The following is a 21160-nucleotide window of genomic DNA, read 5'->3' as shown; positions in this document are numbered from 1 at the left end:
ATAATCACTTCCTTAGTCATCGTGTCACAAATGTACCCACTAGACAGTCTTCATACTGGTTTCCAGAAGGCCACGTGCTCTTTACAGCAGTGGACTCTGGGACAAGGTCCTTCTGATAACGACTGCTTCCAGGCCCCGGCTGTGCTGACGTTCCCGTGACCAGCGACGCTGCAGACTCGTGCAGGCGGAATGCGGTGCAGGCCCACTTCCCGTCCTCCCCAGGCACGAACTGTACCGCGTCAGAAAGCGCACCGCCTGACTCCATCCTGGGTGCGTGGAACCGCGAGGCACATTTTCTTGGGCCTCAAGAGCCCATTCACCTGATGAGGATCAAGATTACGAGGCGGGCTATTCACAGCCACCATCACTGCAACCCCCAGCTGCTCACCCCTGTGAGTCACAAGCGTGCCACCAAAATGACACAGACAAACGGATACGAGGGCTGATAACAACACAACTGTTACGCCTAGGCCCTCACTCCAAATTACCAGGTTTCTTCACTTAAAGAACCTCAGTGTTCTCAGGAAATGACTTCATAAGAACTTACAAAAGGCTTACGGTGCATACGCCTACCTCTCGGTCTGACCTTCGAGGGCACAGGGCGTCCACTTCGTCGAAGAATATGACACAGGGCGCGGAGTTCTTGGCTCGCTGGAACACCTGTCGTACTGCACGCTCACTCTCACCAACGTACTGAACACGCACAGAAATAAAATGCAGAGACTGTTCAACTTTGGGGCTTTGGGCCAAATTACAGTAAAACTAGTTTTAAAAGACATTTAAATATCAGAGTCCACAAAGTACTAGGCTGATCCGCATGGAGCTGCTGATATATAACCATTTTTGATGCAGAAACACAGCCAAGTGTGTATGGTTCAACTTAATAAAATCAGCTATTATTGAAGCCTATAGATTACCTCGTTTCTAAAACAAAGACAAAGTAAATGTGAGGTCTTCTCTAGGTCAGACACAATCCCATAATTCTACACTGTGATTTTGGAACTAATCTCCTGAGGGGCACCTGGGTGGCTCAGGAGGTTTGAGTGACCAACTGTTGATCTCGGCTCAGGTCATGATCTCAAGGTCTGTGAGGTCGAGATCCACGTCAGGCTCTGTGCTGACAGCACGGAGTCTGCTTGGGATTCTCTCTCTCTCTCTCTCTCTCTCTCTCTCTCTTCCCCTCCCCTGCTTGCTCTCTTTCAAAATAAATCAATAAACATTAAAAAAAAAAAAAAGAACTGATCTCCTACTCTGTATGCATATAAAACACCCAGCAGTAATTGTCATTAATCCAACACTACTTTACTGCCATTTCCTGCTCGACCATCATTTCCATGTGGGTCAAGTTGCTAATGAAAGATCTACTTGGTCACTTGGCATCAGAGAAGGCGAAGTGAGCCAGTGAGGCCTTCAACAGGTTTCACTGGACATACCATACCGTAAAATCTAAGTCAAAACATGAAACAGTAAGATCAGTCAAGAAACACAGTAATTCATAACGTCCTATAACATTAGGACAAGTTAATGCAGAGAGCTACGTGTAAGAATATGGTCTCACTGTTCATGAGGCCTAAGAGACTGTTCTCGTAAAATTTCAAACTAGTGAACCAAGCATGTTTTCTCCTAATAAAACTGCTAAACAGGACAGAGTCTGCAAACTGTTTCCAGTGCCGACCCCACCGCCAGTGTTTGTTACGCTCTCGTGACCACACGGCCGTGATAAAGTAATGCAGGCAGAAAGCACACGCCATGGACGACAGTGACGGGAGGGTTTTCTGTCTTCTCATCTGTCCTGTCTTTTCTTGGTACTTTTGCTCAAGGTGCTTCCCTTACTTGATCTGTCTTCCAACCTGCCTCCACTCCTCCCGGTATTCGAGAAGGTCCCCGACTTTCTTCCTATTGCTCTCCCCACTCTGCCCTCACAGAGTCTCCTGCTACTGAGACTCCCGGCTGGTCTAGATAGTCCTTGGGAAGCAGAAGTCGTGGCCTTGATCATAACATCTTGTGTGGTATATAAATACAGCAGACTGGCTCAATTTCCTAAAGAATCCAAGTCAGCAAAAATTATATTTGAAATGCTGGACCAAAATAGTAGATATTTTAAAAGAAAAAGTAACAGTGAGCTGGGAGAGGTCAAGTATCAGACAGGGGTCGATGGAACGATCAACACAGCTGGCAAAATGCACTGTGGCTAGAGCAAACCAAATGGCCAAAGGGAAACTTAATTTAGGGGAAGATAAACCTACAATTTCAAAAGGACAGATTAAAAATCAATCTTAACGAAGGTGACAGTGATTAAAAATAAGCAAACAGAAGAAAATCCCACTATCTTGGCCTTTACGAAATATTTCAAATAAGGATCCTATAGCTATCATTTCTAACTTCTTATTTGCCTTTCAGTTTTCAACCGTGATAACCTGGCTTTTGCAAACACCCTTATTGAAAACACCCTCCCTGAAGTCACCAATGACCTTCTAATTGCCAAACCCAAAGCCCTACTTTCGGTTTCTCGTACGCTGTGGTTACTGACAAGGTTGAAGAAACAGCCTCCTGGATGTTCAGGCTCAGAAAGTCTTGGGCGTCCTCCACCCTTACAAGACCAGTCTCCTCCTTCCCTATCCCCAGCAGTGTTTTACTGGGGTCAGGGACCCCACTGTTTGTCCCCAGGGTTTCCAGTGCCACCCCGAATCTCCTGAACTCCGGGCTCACATCCTGTGTCTGCTGGAAGTCTCTGGACTCCTTGATTCTGAATCGTCCTACAGCAAACTCATTATCTAATCCCAAGAAGTTTATCTTCCTCATTAGATCACCTCATCTCTCCCGGTCATTCCAGACTCTGCCACAGACCTCCTCCCCACCTTTCCCTAGGAAAAAAGTCAGAACACAATGAGAACAAGGCTCAGTCCTCAGATTGGCAGGAATGGTGCAGATGTGGGACAGCGGGAACCCCCACTCACCGCTGGTGGAGGCGTAACAGCAACGACCATCTTGGGGAAAAGCTGGCAAAACTTTCTCTTTCAGGAGTGAAGATACAGCAATTCTCCTTCGGAGAACATACCCTCACGGGAAATAGCTCACTGATGAAAGTAAGGATGTATGTATGTAATGTTCGATCTGAACATCAAGAAAGAAAGAAACTGATTTTTTTTAGAAGTGTGGTTCTGTTCATTCAGCAGCATGCCACACGGAAAACTGATGAACTAGAGGTAAACACATCAACAGAGATAAGTATTACTGCGATCTAATGATTTACAAGAAATATACATTTGATCACTCAGATGACTAAATGTACTTCTCAGACATATCTGGTTTTCCCCAAAAGTTTCTGAAAACTGTCAGAGCCACAAAAGCGCATGGAGGTCCACTAGAGGGTGGGGCTGGCTGCCAGGAGGGCCAACCCCATGGTTACAGGGTGGAACTTTCAGTGTCCCCCCCCCCCCCCCCACACCTCCAGGCAGGGGAGGGGGCCGGAGACTGAATAGACAAAGGTCAATGACTCAGCCAATCATGGCTCCACAGAAACTCAAGGGCAGTTTTTGGTCCTTCCAGACCTGGGGAACCATGGAGCCAGGCCCCAAGGCCCATGAGACTCCAGGTTGGGACTGTGCCCTATGTACCTCTTCATTTTGCTCTTGATTCTTCTTCTTTATCATGTCCTTCAACAACCTGGTAAACACGAGTGTTTCTCGGAGTTCTGCCAGCTGCTCTGGCAAATTAATCAAAACTGAGGAGGAGTTGGTTGGAGCCTCTGATCTGTAGTCGGTGTGTCAGAAGCACAGGTGACAGCCTGGGGCCTGTGACTGGTGTCTGCCATGGGGGGTGGGGGACACTCCTGTAGGACCGAGTCCTCAGCCTGCGGAATCGGATGTCGTGTCCTGGTAGCATCAGAACTGAGCTGAGCTGAGTCGGTTCTCAGACACCCTGCTGGTGTCCAGACTGCTCGAGGTCTGGTGACCACGTACTTCCACAAGTTAGTCTGTGCTCCTCCAGGTAAGTGTGCTCCCATCCCCGTCACCTGTTTCACCGGTCCCTTAAAAATTACTGTCTTGGGGCGCCTGGGTGGCTCAGTCGGTTCAGCGTCCGACTTCGGCTCAGGTCATGATCTCACGGTCTGTGAGTTCGAGCCCCGCGTCGGGCTCTGTGCTGACAGCTCAGAGCCTGGAGCCTGTTTCAGATTCTGTGTCTCCCTCTCTCTCTGCCCCTCTCCTGTTCACGCTCTCTCTCTCTCTGTCTCAAAAATAAATAAACGTTAAAAAAAAAAAACTAAAAAAAAAAAAAATTACTGTCTTAACATCGAGTATCCAGGGAGTGTTCAAATTTCCAACTGCCTCATTAAACATTTTTGAAACACGGACAGTAATGTTACATGTCGTTTAGGGATACATATACATATGTAATAAAAGCAGAAAGTACACAGAACAAAGACCAAATTCAGGATTACGGTAAATTCTGTGGGAGAGAGAACAGGGGACGTGGTTAGGGAAGATCTGCAGGGGCTTCGCTGGGTGACAGATACGTTACTCTTCCTAATTTCTCACGTGCCTGGAACAGATCCTCAGAATGTGAAGCAAGGTTGTGCCCTTGCTTACAGCCTCTGTCGGCTCTGGTATTCCGGAGACAACACCCAGCTCTGGCTGGGGATGAGAGCCCCTCACTGTCAGGCAGAACTGTCCTTCCCGGCTTCCACCCGCAACAATCCTCTCCCTTCAAGGTTCCTTTCTAACACCTCCTCTGCCAGGAAGGCAAAAGGAGCACAGGGAAAGTAAAGACGTACGGAGAAAGCCCGCAGGAAATGCTTAAATATAAATCCTTATTTTAGGAGGAAACTAACACATACAATAGGAACATATACAAACTGGTAAGGGGGATACATTTAAAAAGCCTTGTGAAACAAACAATACTTTTTTTTTTTTTTTAAGTATGTTCCGCACTCAATGTGGGGCTCGAACTCACAACCTTGAGATGAGTCACATTTTCTACTGACTGAATCAGCCAGGAGCCCCCAAACGCTACTACTTTTACTTCTTTGAACGCATTACAGAACGGAACGGTGTTTTTACTTCTCATAAGGACGAAGGGATAATACAATATTCAAAATCTCTGAAGTCTGAGATATCATATAAACTGAAGGCAGAGAGGAGTTACTGTATAGTATTGTAGCATCTCCCCCCAGAGCACTTTTACTTTTTGAGACAAGTCGTGTGAGCTGCCCGACATCAGGATGAGGCAAGCACGCTGGGAGTCACGTAGCCCAGGCTCAAACCTCAGCTCTCCTCCCCCAGGGCCACTGGACTTTGGCCAAGGTGTGTGACACCTCCAGACTTGAGTTTCCTCGTTTGCAAATCAGGAATCAGAGGAAACAATAACCCGCATCTCACGGGACTGTCACCGTGAACGAGGCAGGGGTTGGGGGCTGACCACCCACCCTGCTGTTGAAGATCCACCTGTAACTTTTTACTCCCCTGAAACTCGACTTGTGATAGCCTGCTGTTGACCTTGGGAAGCCTTACGACACGAAGTCAACTGACTTTTGTCGGCTGTGTGTTCTATGTATCAAACTGTGAATTCTTACCGCGTCAGGTCAGCTAAAGAGAAGAAAATATCAGTAGGAAAATCATAAGGAAAATACACTTACAGGACTGTACTTATTGAGAAGTCTCCGTACATAGGTGGGCCTGCGCAGCTCAAGCCCGTGTCGTTCAAGGGTCGGCTGTATATGTAGAGTGCTTGACGAATACACGGCACAGAGTATACGCTTTATTTATTTATTTATTTATTTATTTTTTCAGAGTACACACTTTAAAATGTCACCTGGGTGGCTGAGTCAGTTAAGCAACTGACTCGATTTTGGCTCAGGTCATGATCTTGTGGTTCATGAATTCAAGGCCCACGCTGTGATAGTGCGAATCCTGTCAGGATTCTCTCTCTGCCCCTCCCTGTGCTCTCTCTCAAAATAAATAAATAAATGATCTTTAAAAAATTTTTAAAAATAAAATAAAATGCCAACTTTTAAAAAAAGTTTATTTGGGGGGTTGGAGGGCGGGCAGGCAGGGCAGAGAGAGAAGCAGGCTCCACGCTGTCAGCACAGAGCCTGACTCGGGGCTCAAACCCACAAACCGTGAGATCATAACCTGAGCCGAAGTCAGATGCTTGACTGAATGAGCCATCCAGGAGCCCCTAAAATGTCGACTTTTTGATTATTTCCATTTTGCAGGAGGGAAAATGGAGGCTCAGAGCTGAAGAGACTTAGTTAAGAGAGCACTTAACACACTTCGTACAACAGAGCAAAGCAACGTCTTCACTCCTGCGGTGGAGACTTCACCAAAACGTCCCGTGTTTCCAGGACGCAGGGACGCTCTGCTCATAACTGGAGCAGCCGTTACTTCTCATCTACGACCAAGGCTAACGCCACAACTTACCATATTTAGCAATTCGGGGCCCTTGACAGATATAAAGTTCAGTCCGGACTCATTTGCAACCGCCTAGTGAGAAAAAAACCAAGATACAAATCAGAAAAATTTACAGTAAACAGTAATTTGTGACAACACAGGACTTTTTGCAGTTTATACTGTTTCTCTCATCGGAGGAAGGAGATGAAAAGGAAAAGGAGAAATGGGTTAAAAAAAATCAAAGAAACATCTACAACTTTCTAAGAATCACTCAGACGAGAAACCAGACAGGGTGATGTGGACCATCTGTGTGAAGGTCTTGCTTACACAAACACGCTTACACACACATGTGTCTGTAGCCCGGCTTGCAGTGCCAGTGAAATCCCAGTCTGTGCAGCAAAGCGTGCCTTGCCCAATGAAAGCAGTCGTTCACTCATAAACCAAAATTCAAAAACCTCAGTATTAGTCTTGGCCACGGGTCAGCGCTTACAGATTACTTTTAGTAACGATTAAACTGCACGGCTCAAAGCCAACACGGTCGTACGTGTAAAAGAACCCGAGAGAGGTCACCTGAGTGCCGAGAAGAAATGTGAATAAGTCACCAAGGATCAGGGAACAGAGTCCCTTCTCTCCCCGGAGCCTGGCCTCGGAGCTCCAGAGCCACACCCGACAGGAAGCTCGGCATCTCCTTCCGGACCTGATGTCTCAAATCCGTCATTTCCAAAGCAGGACGCCTGGTTCTGTCCCAGCTCCCTCTGCACCCCACGTCCCCAACTCCGACAGCTTTTAGCCCCAGACCCTGGTGGCCCCCTTGACCCTTGTCACATCATCCAATCCGTCTCCAAGTCCCGTCAGCCTGAGGCCAAAATGTCCGCGTCCGACGCTTTCTGCTCCTCCGCCACCCACCCCTCACGCAGACCACCTGGATGTGCAAAGAAACCAAACCGAGACTGGACGAGACGACCCTCACGGGTCCCCTTCCACTCTCGCTCTCCTCTACCACTCACCAGAGTCCCCTTGTAAGAACGCCAATCACATCGTCTCCCTAGGACTCGCCTTTATTCCTGAGTACAACTTGAAATATTCACCACAGCTCACCAGCCTGTAGTCTGGGACACGACAGTTCCCCTAGTCCAGCCACTGGCTTTCTCGGGGTCCCTCCCCGCTTCAGGGACAAACAGGCGGTCAAGGCCGCTACGCGGCTGGCGCCAAGCACCACGGCCACCGCTGGCAGAGGGACGCGCGTGGGCTGCCCGCACCGCTCAGCTTCCTCCTCCCGGCCACCCGACACCGCGCGTGACGGAGAGTCAGGGCACATCGACTCAAGTCTGACTCCTCCGCATCAGCTTCCAGGCTTCCACGTGCCACGTAAGTGAGATTTAACCCACCGTGACCGTCGGCATTTCCTGAAATTGCCGGAGATCTTCCCCGTCTCCTACGTGGGACACGGTGACCCTACCGTACATTTTCTTCCCGGACGTCACCATGAGCCTCACCTGCGGCGTCAGCAGCTGCCTGCGTCCGCGCCAGCGTCCCAGGTGACAGATGACGTTTATTAGTCATCAACCCACAGCGTGCTGGCTCCGGGAATCACACACCTGCACTTTCTGCTGGTCACGGACGTCCTATGTCCTCGCGCTTAGGAAACTCACTGCGATGGTGAGTGAACCAAAGCAGGAAGACCAGCCCAAACCCTCATCTTCTAACCAGGTTCTGTCCAGCACGCGGATCCACAACTTTCCCAAGGTAACATCTCGCTTCTGCCATTCGAGGGCATTTTCTACTATTTCTACTATTCTATTCTTCCGGGCATGAACCTCTTGGAGCATCTGAAGAAAGTGGTGAGCCCTCTCCCTGGAAAAAACACCGCCCGCATCCAGTGGGCTTGAGGCCCACCCCTGGAGTCCCGGGTAAGACTCCCTGCTCCGGACGAGCAAGGTGCCAGAAAGCTGACTGCACAGACAGGTGCCAAATTGCTGACAGTGAGGGGAGGCAGGAGCAGGGGCAGGAGGATAATCTGCTCTGGGATCTAACGATATCCATGGATTTCAAATAACCCGTCTCCTTTCTGCCAGGAGCAGGGCTACTCAAAGGCAAATGTAACTCATTAAAAAACAAACGATACAAGGCACCGGGGCCAGGGAACTGCGTCCACCTGGTGAACTGACATGTTCACGTGCAGGACCTTCTTTTGGGCTACATTCTTTCCAAACTGCTGTCAAGAAAACAGAGAACTACCTCTGCTGGTGTTCCCACCCCCCTCACAGCAATGCCTCGCAAGAGTACTGGAAGCGTTAAGCAAGGAAACTCAGTAATATCAGTACAAATAAGTTAGCAAAACTTCATGTATGTATTACACATGTCCACATGAATACATATGTGAGCAAATGGCACTGTGGGTATCTGATTATTTACGGAGCACTCACAAATTATTTGGCTGTTGTAGTACTTCCTAAAAAGTCTTTACTTTTAATTTCCTAATTTAAGAGTAATTCAAATAATTTAAAAAGTTGACAAAGGCTAAGTAAGTTATAGGTGGAACATCATACAGATGTTAAAAACGACAGCTAACACAGGGCGCCTGGGGGGCTCAGTCGGTTGAGCGCTGACTCTTGATTTTGGCTCAGGTCGTGATCTCACAATTCGTGGGATCGAGCCCCATGACGGGCTCAGCATTGGTGGCATGGAGCCTGCTTGGGATTCTCTCTCTCCCCCTCTCTTTCTGCCCCTCCCCCATTCACGCTCTCTCTCAAAACAAACTTTTAGAAAATTGTTGAAGCAAAAGGGAGACACATTAAATCCTCTCCCCTCCACCTACTACGAGCCACTGCTTCATTTTGTTGTCAGCTCTTCTCGATGTTCTTCCGTGACGCGGATGTCAAGATAACGTGTACCATAACTTTTACATGAATTCTGACAAATACGAGCTTTTTAAAAGTGCTTTTCTCACACAGCAATATTAAACATCTTCCCATATCAATATATGCACACGTCTGTATTTTCAATGTCTGTGTAGAATTCTATCGTAAAGGTATTCTGTACTTTACGGAGATGACCCCCACTGAAACAACACTACATTGAATAGTCCTGTACTTAAATTTTTGTATCTCAACCATTTTATTAGAACGCACTTCTAAGTAATTTTTCAATAAAAGGAATGTTTTTAAAGCTTTCGACCTGTTCCACTGGATCAAAATGACCCCTTACCAGATCACATCTGCTTCCTTACCAAAGTGCCTTCTAGACCGTCTGTGCGGATTCTACCCTGTCGCCTCAGTGTCTATCTTGTACACGCTGAAGGAGTGACAGCCATTAACATTGCTTTTAACCTTTGACGGTCTGGGAGGCAAAAATGGTTTCTTACGCTTCTTAAGTGGCATTTTAAAAATTACCAGTGGGCTTTAAAAACTATACTTATTGGCTTTCACTTTCTTTCTTTTAAAGTTTATGTATTTTGAGAGACAACCCAGGAAGGGGAGAAGCAGAGACAGGGAGAGACAGAATCCCAAGCAGGCTCTGCATTGACAGTGCAGAGCCTGATGTGGGGCTCGATCTCACAAAGCTGTGAGATCATGACCTGAGCTAAACCCAAGAATCAGACACTCAACCAACTGAGCCACCCAGGTGACCCGAAAAAAACAATTTTTTAAAATAACAATTGTAGGGAACAGCGAAGAAAATACTTAGGTTATAAATAACTACAGCAAAGCAGGAAACAAGGTCAGCTACTACAACTATGCGATAGTACTCATTAAAATGCCAGAGTTACAAGGAATATGATACTTGCTATATTAAAATTGATGGGGCCATGGCTCATGTAAAAAATTTTTTCTTTCATGGGGGTGTCTGGGTGGTTCAGTCGGTTAAGCGTCTGACTTCGGTTCAGGTCATGATCTCGCGGTTTGTGGGTTTGAGCCCCAAGTCGGGCTCTGTGCCGATAGCTCAGAGCCTGGATCCTGCTTGGGATTCTGTGTCTCCCTCCCTCTCAGCCCCTCCCCTGTTTGCACTCTCTCTCTCTCTCTCTCATAAATAAACATTAAATAAAAATTAAAAAATTTTTTCATTTCACAAATGTCCAATGATGTACCTTCTGTAATTAAAATAAAAGCGGGACACATTCCTGAAAACTGTCAGTCTTACTAAAATGACCTTGTGAGAGAAATTATGTAAAACTAGCCCACTCTAACACGTAGGCTAAATTCCCAGGACCCGACGAGACAGCAGGGGAGAAAACCCGCAGCTGCACTCAGCGCACCTTGGCCAGCAGCGTTTTCCCGCAGCCGGGCGGGCCCGCCAGGAGGACTCCAGCTGGGGTCACCAATCCGAGGGCTCTGAACTGATCGGGGTTACGTACCGGTGCCTGTAAAGAACAACGCCAAAGTTGATCCATTACGAATGTCCATTCACACCGCGCGTCCACGTTCTCTCCAGATGCAAGCTGCCACCGTGACCACGGGGTCCAGAGGTAAGAACAGTGCCGGCAGGGCGCTTACCTCCGCGCCAAGCATGGGGTACGTGGTGATAAATCAAGTCCCTGCTCATGAGGAAATCACACCTAAACGTAAGTTCTGAAAGCACTTCAGACATAAAGACACAACACCTTCAGCATCTTAAAATCAACGTTTTTAAAAAAACTACCTAAACTTCCAGGTTATGAAGCTTTCAGAAGGTGTCCTAGAGATGGAGGAGAGGCCGTGCTGTCCGTGGTCAGGAGCCAGGCACGCCCAGCCCCTGCACCTGCTCCTCTCCCAGCAGCTACACATCTCTACGTAGATCGTTCCTCATTAAAGATCAGTAAAGTGGAAAAGTAAGAGTGAACGAAAATCGATCCAGACTTTTATGAAACTTCTCTGACCCACAGGAGTGGGAGCGAGTTGAGAGAATATTTCTCAAATGGTCGGCTCTTGGTTGAAACCCAACTTTTTTTTTTTTTTTAATTCACTGCCACAGAATTCAAGCACAACCATAGAATGAGCCTAAAACAGACTTCGAAAGAACAAAACAGGTTGCCGGAGGCTGAACGATAGTAGAGCAGAACACATGAGAGAAAACGTACAGTCCAGCCCACCTGCACCTGTCACACGGGCCAGCGCCGTTCCACGGCGGACACACCTACCAGGATGGCCATGGTGAGCTCCTCTCGGACATCTTCCAGGGCACCGATGTCTGCCCAAGTCACATTGGGGACAGTGACAAAGCCCTCCCTTTTGGCCGAGGGCTGGACGGAGGACAGAGCAACAATGAAGTCATTCAGTTCAATGCGCAGCCCTTGCAGCCGCTCCTCTGAGAGGGGGTCCTGGTTTCGCAGCAACACCAGCAGCCTTTGCAATTCATCCTTAAAGGGAGCGATCGAAGGGAAAAGTGAAAAACTGCATATAGATTGGAAAACTTATTTTTGTGCTTTTAAAAATTATTACCGCAATATTTCTTTAAGCTATAATGAACTACTGTGGATTTTAATAATTTTCTCCACTGACAGAAGCCGTTTCTTTTACTCTGTGTGGATGAAGATTTGGCCGAGGAAAGGTCCACCGACTAGAACCAAATGCAGGACAAGGACGTCCGTGTGCTAACGAGGGCCAGCTGTGGCAAACATGGGCAGCTGGTAACAGTCATTTCTGCAACTATTTCTTCCAGTTTTCATTTACAAATAATCACGAAGCAGCTGAATCTTGATGAAATTCAAACAAAGTTACTCTGGTGGCAGTAGAATTCAAAACAAGGTTCCTCGAAGGGCACTACGTGGAGCCTTGAGCTTCGGAGGCAAACAGACTCCTTGTTCTGAGGAGACTATAAAGGTGGGAGAAAAGTAACCCGGAGTCAGTCTGTCAAGTCCTAACTTCTGTGTGTCTCATATCAGGAATATGCTTACTATTCTTTTTAACAGATGGACTGTGGCTCCAAGTGAGTGAGGAGGAAAAAGACATCTGACAACCACGGACCGGGACCTGCTCTGGGAAGCAGCTGTGTGGCCCCGGCAGGCCATGGTCGCTTACGCTTTGTTCCTTCGATGACAGGGCCGTATGAAGCCCGCGCACGAAGTATGAACTCCTAGAACTCACAGCTGCAGCATTGACCTTGGACACACGAGTCCCCCTCAAGCACGTACTGTCCTCCAGAGCCGCGCGGCGCCGGCTCACGGACACAGGGCGCCAGAGGATCGTCCCGGCGCACCTGACCAGAAGGTGACCAGGAAATACAACCGAGTGCCCGGCGCTCCTACGGCAGCCGACCAGCTCTCTCTGGCCAGGTCTGGAGGGTGTGCACCGCAGGCCTGTGGGCCGCACAGTCTCACGCCAGGGACCCCTGTGGGGGCACCGCTACGAAGTGTGGTGGCAGGGAGGCCACATGTAAATACAGGAGTGCGGCTATGACTTCAGTTTACAAGATAGGCAGGCGGCGGGGAGGCCACAGCTTGCCAACCCCTGGTCCAGAGCCTCATAATATTGTAAAAGGAATTTATTCGGGATCAGCTAAAAAAGTAAAACAACTTGTACTTTTCAAGCTACAGACATTCTGGGTGTAACTGATAATTATTCTGTGGATAAAATGCCAATAAAACATAAATCATAAACCTCAACCATACCGACGCTTGCTGGGCGGCCGACACGAAGGACAGGTTCGGCACCTGCGGGGAAAGCTCCTGTGCTTCGGAAGCGGGCTTCGTTCCGATCCCGTCTCCCCGGCCTCCTCTGGAGAGCAAAGCTTCCATCTCAGGGTCGGCCCGCGGCTCGGGCAGCTTCATCAGGACCCTACTGACCGCACACATGGCTGCCTCTCGGCAGAGCGCCATCAGGTCAGCGCCAACAAAGCCTGGAGTGAGGTGTGCCAAGTGGTGGAAATGAAAAGTTTCCGGAAGTCTTAGTTTTCTGCACAAAGTTCGAAGTATTCTGTAGGAAAGACAGGGAAGAACTTCAGCCTCCTTACCCACCAGGAAAAACAAGTCACCGAACACATCTGAGGTCAAGTCTGCTTTTAGAAAAGATGAAATGGACACCTGCCGGAAATAAAAGCCACCAGACTCCGAGTAAACCATGAATTCCATCCATCACAAAAAGCTGTGGTGATACACCCCTTGCATCCAATTTTATATTAGGACGGTTACTTCTTCAACTTCACGGGATCGTGCGTATGCAGAGTCCACTCGCCTGAACCACAACGTGGCACGGGCCAGTGACCCGTGGGCCTCCAGGTCATTATCATGAAGGAGTCCCTTAACAATCTGTGTAAGACCCGGTGAAGAAAGTGTGAAAACGGGAACAATGGTTAGGGCGGAGGCTCTGAAGCCAGCTCTACCACACAGTGACTGTCCTTGCGCGCCTCAGTTTCCTCACGCGCGAGCTACAGGAGCGCTCCGCAGGCAGGGTGAACACACACGCACGCACACACACACACACACACACACACGGCCTTCAGAACAGTGGCCGACCTACGGCGAGGGCCCAAGTGTTCATTATTATTACCATTCACACACTGTGATATTCCAAATTAACTCAGACAAGGAAATATGTTTTGCAATTTTCAAATTTGTAGCAGAGAGGAGTATTTTCAAGTGCCAAGCCAATGGACAGTGAGTTACAGAAAAGGCATCTGAGATCATGTCAGTGAACCAGAGGGAAGCAGGTGAACATTACCGACCAATGAAAAATTACTCAGGTACTTTACACACCAGCAACCCACAAAAGGCTCCATGACAGAACCATTTCCTGAAGACTCAGACCTTATTCACCGCATTGTACAAGGATACTAAGCAACTTCCAATGTTATGAAAAATAGCTCACACAAAGTAAGTGTCACCCGTTTCCCAGTTACAACTTGTATTTCTGAAAAAGTGTGGACACTTCCATTCATCGTACTCTGGAAACTCCAGAGGAGGAGAAAATAACCAGTGAGAGAGCTCCAGTTTCAAGATGGTAGATGTTTCAGCAACGTTTCCTCTGCCGGAAAAAAAACACACCAAGAGGCACAAACTCCACAGTGAACGTAACTAGGAGGCTGCCTGGACACCCCCACCCCTGCCCCCGTTCTGGGAGGGAACTGCAGGGAACTTGCAATACAAGGATCTGCCTTTTTTTTTTTTTTTAATTTTTTTCAATGTTTATTTATTTTTGAGAGAGAGAGAGACAGAGCGTGAGTGGGGGAGGAGCAGAGAGACAGGGAGACAGAATCTGAAGCAGGCTCCAGGCTCTGAACTGTCAGCACAGAGCCCGACGTGGGGCTCGAACCCACAAACCGCGAGATCAGGACCTGAGCTGAAGTCAGACGCTTACCGACTGAGCCACCCAGGCGCCCCCATGATCCGCCTGTATTCTTACAAGGACTTTAACCAGCTGTCAGCACTGGGCTTAGGCTACAGGCTTGAGTGCTGCTCTATACAGAGAGGTAGGGGCGCCTGGGTGGCTCGGTCGGTTGAGCGTCCGACTTGCGCTCAGGTCATGATCTCACGGTCTGTGGGTTTGAGCCCCACGTCGGGCTCTGTGCTGACAGCTCGGTGCCTGGAGCCTGCTTTGGATTCTGTGTCTCCCTCTCTCTCTGCCCCTCCCCTGCTCATGCTCTGTCTCTGTCTCAAAAATAAATAAATGTTAAAAAAAAAATTACACAGGGAGAGGTACTTATGCTGCTCGGATACTGAAAGAACAGGTGTTTGGGGGGTTCTGAGGTTTACACGTCTTCCTAGCAAAGAAGAGAAAGGCCTCTCAACACGGGGCTCTGTGTCAGCTCTAGCTGATGCTCTAAGGTCGGTAAATCCTTAAAAAGATTCTGTTAAGGGTTCCCAGAATAAATGATCCAGATTAATGCTATATTTGGCTATAAATAGGATGAGTTTTAACAAATTCTTTAAAAAATACACCTTTTATTTTGGAAGTTTAAGATTTACAGACTTACTGCAAAGACAGTACAGGGAGTTCTATGTACCACACACCCCTCTCCTATTAGGACAGTTTTGAGAATTAGTGACCCAGAACTTTGTAGATTACCCCTCAATGGGGGACTAGTCTGATATTTTTATGGTGATTAGACTAAGTCAATGTATCTGGGGGAAGAAGACGACAGAGGTGAAGCATTGGCCCCACTGGTCCCATCAAGGGTACACACTGTCGGCCCCCTTACCACCGGGATGCGAACACCGACCACCAGGCCTTACGCCGTGTCTGGAAGGGTTTCCACCGTGGGGTTTTAATCCTTCGCCCTTTTCCGTACCGCACTCTGCAAAGAAGTCAACGTGCCCAGCTCGCATTTTAGGGGTAGGCAGTGGGAGTCCACCTCCTTCAGGGCGGTGCGTCCACACACATATTATTTGGAATTCTTCTGCACCAGAGACTTGCCTCTTCTCACCCGTTTAGTCAATCATTTATCCATACCAGCACAGGCCAAGAGATATCTGACTGCCTGTACTCTCCAACCACGTTTATCAAGGACAGAAGTAGAGAATGGTAAATGTCCAGGAGAGGGCACAGAGTCAAAATCAACCTTTTTCAGAGAGGCGCGCTAACGGGAAGGAAGCGGATCTGTCTGGCGAACTCCAAAGACCAGGAACGGGAGGCCTCAAAGTGCTGGACCATGGAAACTGGGCCACAGCAGAGCCCAAAACCCAAGTGCTGGGAGTCGTGCGTGAGACGTGCTAAGACCCCACATCCTCCCCATGCCGCCTGCCAGCAGGAGAGGGAAGATCCGGGCACGCGCTCCACCAGGAAAACAGGGTATACGGTTCCTCAGCATCCTTCCGACCTGCCTGTGTTGGAAGACCGGCAGCTAGACCCACAGCCCATGGTACGGTCTCAACACCTTCTCCTGAAAGATCTGAATCGACTCAACAAGACGCGTCTTCAGCAATTGCCCCTTGGAGGTTCCTGAGTAAAAAGTTAGCTGGTCATCTGCTTTACAGGGGGGCCGAGCTTCAACAAAACAGCTTACGTTGCAGATGTCCTATCAGCCGTGCTGTTAGAACAGAACCTCAGAGAGGACTCCCATTTGAGGACAGCAGCAACAGGACACAACAGAATTCACACCAGACACTGCTGTTCCGACTTCACATCCGCTATCTCCTACTGCCTCTCACCGTCACATAAGGTAAGGGACAGACCCACACCCGCGCGCAGGCACTTGGAGGAAACACAGAATGTGAAAAAAGTTGCAAGAAGGTTAGTAAATGACAAAAACGTGGCAATCGTGGATTCCAGAAAAGTTACAAAGGTAAAGAAAGGTAAAGATGGGTGATCCTAACAGGTGACTTGGGCTGGCAGCGAACAATCCCTGTGCAGATGAGACAGGAAAACGCTACATGTGGTTATACTGAAAATCCGTAATGGTTTTATACCGCAAACCTATGGATGTGGTTCGGACATCGGATGTATCAAAGAATTATTAGTGAGCACGTAGGTTAAATAAAAAGTCTTCACCCGTTAGATTCTGAAGTATTATTGTGGAAACAATATGGTGCCCGAATTTTGCTTTAGACACTCCAGGAAAAAGCATGGGGGACAGACAGAACAGGACTGAAACGGTGAGGACTGTTTGTGGCTGGGTCATAAGACCCGGGCTTCACCATCGTGAGGGTTTGAAAGGCATGTCTGTACGCTCTCGGCTCTCCTCTTCCGGAGTCTGGGCTGACCTCAGCGGCTGGTCAACAGCACAGAGCAGTGGGACAGACGCTATGAGACCGCCCAGCCCTGAGAAGCCCAAACTGTCCCGTGAAGGGAGCCACAGGGAGAGGGGAGGAGGGGGACAGACATGCGGAGACGCAGCCGAGCCAGGTGAGACAGGCAGGTGTGCAGACGCGCACGGCCTGGCTGCCCCAAGCTGCAGCCGCCACCTCTACAACCACACGGGAGCCGGGCCGGGCACAGAACCGACCAGCTGAGGCCTTTCGAAATTCTCTACCCACAGGGCTTGTGAGAGACAATAAAATGACTGTTGCCGAAAGCCACTACATTTTGCAGTGGCTTGTTCTGCAGTAACAGAAACTAGAAGAATTATATCAGACTGCTTTTGTGTACGTTGGAACGTTCCGTAACAAGATACTTTCGAAGTCCAGGAAAACACCAAGAGCAACCTTAAAATTTCTACGAGTCAGAAGCTGTGCTGGGTGTATTGACGCGATCCTTACGAGGAGCCTTTTAAAGCGGGGGTACTGTTCCCATCGTAAAGATAAAACGAGGCACGTTACTATTATTTCTTTGTTACGAGCAACCAAACAAAAGCTAGGATGAGTTAGGAATCTGGGAAAAGGCAGAGGGACGTGGGGCACCCGCCGCTACTTCCTCCGTCCCTCCCCAGGTCCCCTCAGAGAAAACCAGCAGCACAGAGGCTCAAATCAGAAACCTGAAGGGCGCCCAGGTGGCTCAGTTGGTTAAGCTTTGGACTTCAGCTCAGGTCATGATCTCACGGTTCGTGAGCACAGGCCCTGCCCTGGGTGAGCCCTGCTTCTCTCTCTCTCTCTGCCCCTTGTGAGATTCCCTCTCTCCTGGCCCCTTGCTCATTTGCACCCTCTCTCAAAAAACAAAAACAGATAGAAATGGGACTATTCCTTCCTGCTCAATCACAGCTCCCACTTTCCACATGTACCTTCTGCCAAGAAACGCAACCCACTGGGTCTACTGGCTAAACGACTGATCACTCCAGATGCGCCCTACCTGTGTGCTCCCACCGGGCACCGCTCCGCTTATCTCCACCTATTGCCCATCTCCTTAAGCCCATCACCATCTCGTCCAGACATCGTAACAGCCCCATCGCGGGTTCACCAGAACCTACTCTTGCTCTTTTTCCCTTCATTCTTCATGCTGCAGCTACAATGATCTCTTTCCAAATAAAAAGTCTGTTTCCATCACTGTCTTGCTTACAGTAATTGCTTTCATTCCTTCCCACCACTCACAAAGAGGTCCAGAATCTACCAACTGTGTGTGAACTGCCTTCTGCATCCCTTGCCAGCCTTTCCACGCTTTATCTCTTCTACAGCCATAGTCTTCTTCTTCTAGGTTCCTGGACTCACTGAGCTCAGTCACCTCAGGGCCTCTCTGCACATGCTACTCCTACCAGGGACACTCTCAGCGTCACGTGATCAGTTAATTGCTATTGTTCTTAAAGTCTCAGCTTCCTCAGAGAATCCTTTAAGAACCCCCCAGACCAGGCCTGCTTTGCCTGATATATCCTCCCTAAGACCCCGTTTCTTTTTGTATTCATCGTTCTTCTGATCACTCACAAGTGACTGAAATGCCAACCGCTGTACCAAATGTTAATTTTGCAAGATTCAATTGCAAAATGGAAAAGTACTAGAAATTTGTTCCAAAGTAAATAAAAATTAATATTCCTAAACCATACTGTTAAAAATGGTCAGCGTGGTAAATTTTATGTGTTTATTTTTACCAGAATAAAATTTTTTAAAAAATATACTCACTTAAAAAATTCTCACTCATGATTATATTCAAGAGCTATCATCTTTCAGGCTTTGACCCCATTCTACCCACCTGGCCTTAAACACAGCGAACACCTAACACCCCCTTCGTTCTGAGACACAATCCCCGCGCTGGCCGCCGTGACCGAGCCAGGCCACCCAGCCTGCATGAAACACCGACGTGAACGCCAACAGACCTCACGCGGAGTCTCACGTGGAATTTGGACAAACTGACAACAGGCGGCCATAAACACCCTTTCGTGCCAGAAATGTCTGGATTGCGTTAAGAATAAAGGAAAAAGGTACCTTTAGAGGAGAAAACTCTTGACAAACTTCCCAACTGAGTGACCGGACTTAACAGGACCGATAATGACACAAAGGAACACTCGGAGCCTCCCGAGAGGACGCTGAGGACACCTCACCACCCAGGCGGTATTATGCCCAAAATGCCGACGCTGAGTCCCATCAGGAAGAGACGGTCAGGCAAGTTTAAACTATGAGGCACCTGGGAAATGTCAATGTCATGAAAGCACTTCCTCCCTGAAGAGGCAGGTTAAGGTTAAAGGGTCACATTGACTAAACAGCAGGTTTGATCCCAGAATGGATGCCACACGAAACACAAAACTACACAAGATCAAGAAGAAAGCAATTAAAATGGACATTTTAGGGGCAACCGGGAAAATCAGAACAGACCGTATGTCAGTATTATCGCATCAGTGTTAAATTTCCTGAAATGGTGTGAAATGGAGTGACAGTCACCCGGGGAAGTACTTATGGCTGAAGCGTCATCCTGTTGTCCTCCGTCTTCAAATGGCTTGGGAAAAAAAAAAAGGTACACACACACACACGCACACAAACATATGTAGGTTTTCTGCAGAGACTGGAAGGGAGTGTGGATGTGCGAGTGAGTGGTGCCCCCAGCTGAAGGGTGTGCACATACTCATCGTACTATTCTTTTAACTTTTCTGTAGGCTTATATTTTTCAAACCGTGGCCCTCAGCAGAAGCCCTTTGACTCTGTCGATGAGGGAATGCTGGGTGGATGAACGAAGGGTCCTGTCTAGCAGCGAAGACGGGCCCCACGTGCCCCTCTCTCTACAGAAGGTGGGCACAGGATGAAAAAGGCTCGATAAAGGACACAGGCCTCTGCAAAGCAAGGACTCGTCACTCTTCGTATTCCTCACAACGCCTTCCAGAACGTACCAGCACACCCCATACACTCAATACATGTTTGTGGCGTAAATAGGAACAACTCAGACATTAACTATCATTTTGCGGCAGGTTAAACACACTAAACAAGCCTGAGTAGCTGCATGACTGTTTAAACATCATACGTGTGGCAGTACAAGGAGCACATGAGCCGGACCGAATACGGTAACCGAGGAAGGAACTGCCAAACAATCAGAAGCTGAAGCACATCACATACGGGGAAGAAGGAAGGTCGATGCGCTCCTGTCTCACTCTCTCTAACCTTCTCTCCCACCACGTGCCTTACAACCACGTTTACTTCCACGAAGCCTCCTGCCTGTCACCCCTTCCCTCCGTCACCGTCCTGTGACTGTTTCTTCTCACTACATGCCACCTACTCCTCGAACCACATACACCAATTTTAGCGTCACAAACTTAAGCCCAAAGCCACGACAGACACGGCGTCACAGAAAAACCCTTTATCAGACCTCTATGCGCTGCCTCAATGGTGCCTCCCACACCTTCCTTGCTTATTGAGACACTGGCAGCGATTTCTTTGCTCTCCGGACATTCAACCCCCATTACTAGGAAAGGCTGGTCCTGCAAAATACAGAGACAGCTTTCACTTACAACTCTCCAGCTGCCTTGTCAGGAAACCTGTGGTCTTAGGCAGGTTAGTGGTCAATGCAACTGACAAGTGGGCCAGTGAGCACGCTCTGTTCCCCAGCTGCCCACACTGTCCCTACGTTGATCTGCAGACTCCATGACACCAGCCACCGTCAGGAGGACCAGACCAAGGGGTATACACACATACATCCACCATCACTACTGGGAAAACAGCCTGAAACAATGGCCCTGTTATTGACGAGCATGTCAGTTTCTTAAGTACTAATTTAAAGAGGGCCTTTTCCTGTCCAGGTCAAGGTTACTGGGACAAGAACAAAGAGAAAAAAAAAGGCTACGTGGTTTTTGTCACCTCTTGTTTTCAAAACATTCAGTTCAGATGACCCGTGACATACGAAGAGTGTACCTTTCCCTGGATGCTTCATCTGGGATACCCAGGCATATTTCTCGGTCGAACCTTCCTGCACGTCTCAAAGCAGGGTCTAATGAGTCCGGGCGGTTAGTGGCTCCAATGACTAGGACCTGAGCGGTGGCAGCCATGGTATTCAGATCTAGTAAGAAGCAGACAC

General features: G+C 48.5%; 1 protein-coding gene across 6 annotated transcripts in view; it reads right to left on the bottom strand.

Annotated features, from left to right (window-relative positions):
• NVL (nuclear VCP like) overlaps positions 1 to 21160 on the bottom strand; it is an 89530-nt gene that overhangs the window by 46603 nt on the left and 21767 nt on the right. For 5 of the 6 annotated variants that reach the window (XR_002076480.2, XM_053909463.1, XM_053909461.1 and 2 more), the window contains 6 exons: positions 20998 to 21142; positions 12976 to 13279; positions 11506 to 11724; positions 10645 to 10749; positions 6420 to 6482; positions 574 to 693 (listed from right to left, as the gene is read on the bottom strand). Coding sequence is in view for 5 of the 6 variants with exons in the window: in XM_053909463.1 (XP_053765438.1) it covers positions 574 to 693; positions 6420 to 6482; positions 10645 to 10749; positions 11506 to 11724; positions 12976 to 13279; positions 20998 to 21142 (956 nt within the window). In the remaining variant the exon portion in view is untranslated. The remainder of the gene's footprint in view (positions 1 to 573; positions 694 to 6419; positions 6483 to 10644; positions 10750 to 11505; positions 11725 to 12975; positions 13280 to 20997; positions 21143 to 21160) is intronic. The other variant, XM_053909462.1, reaches the window with a different exon arrangement.

This window comes from Panthera pardus, unplaced genomic scaffold (genome assembly GCF_024362965.1).
Source record: "Panthera pardus isolate Hobbes unplaced genomic scaffold, ASM2436296v1 HiC_scaffold_21, whole genome shotgun sequence".
In the NCBI taxonomy this organism is placed as follows: Eukaryota; Metazoa; Chordata; class Mammalia; order Carnivora; family Felidae; genus Panthera; species Panthera pardus.
This window is presented reverse-complemented; position numbering and strand designations above follow the sequence as displayed.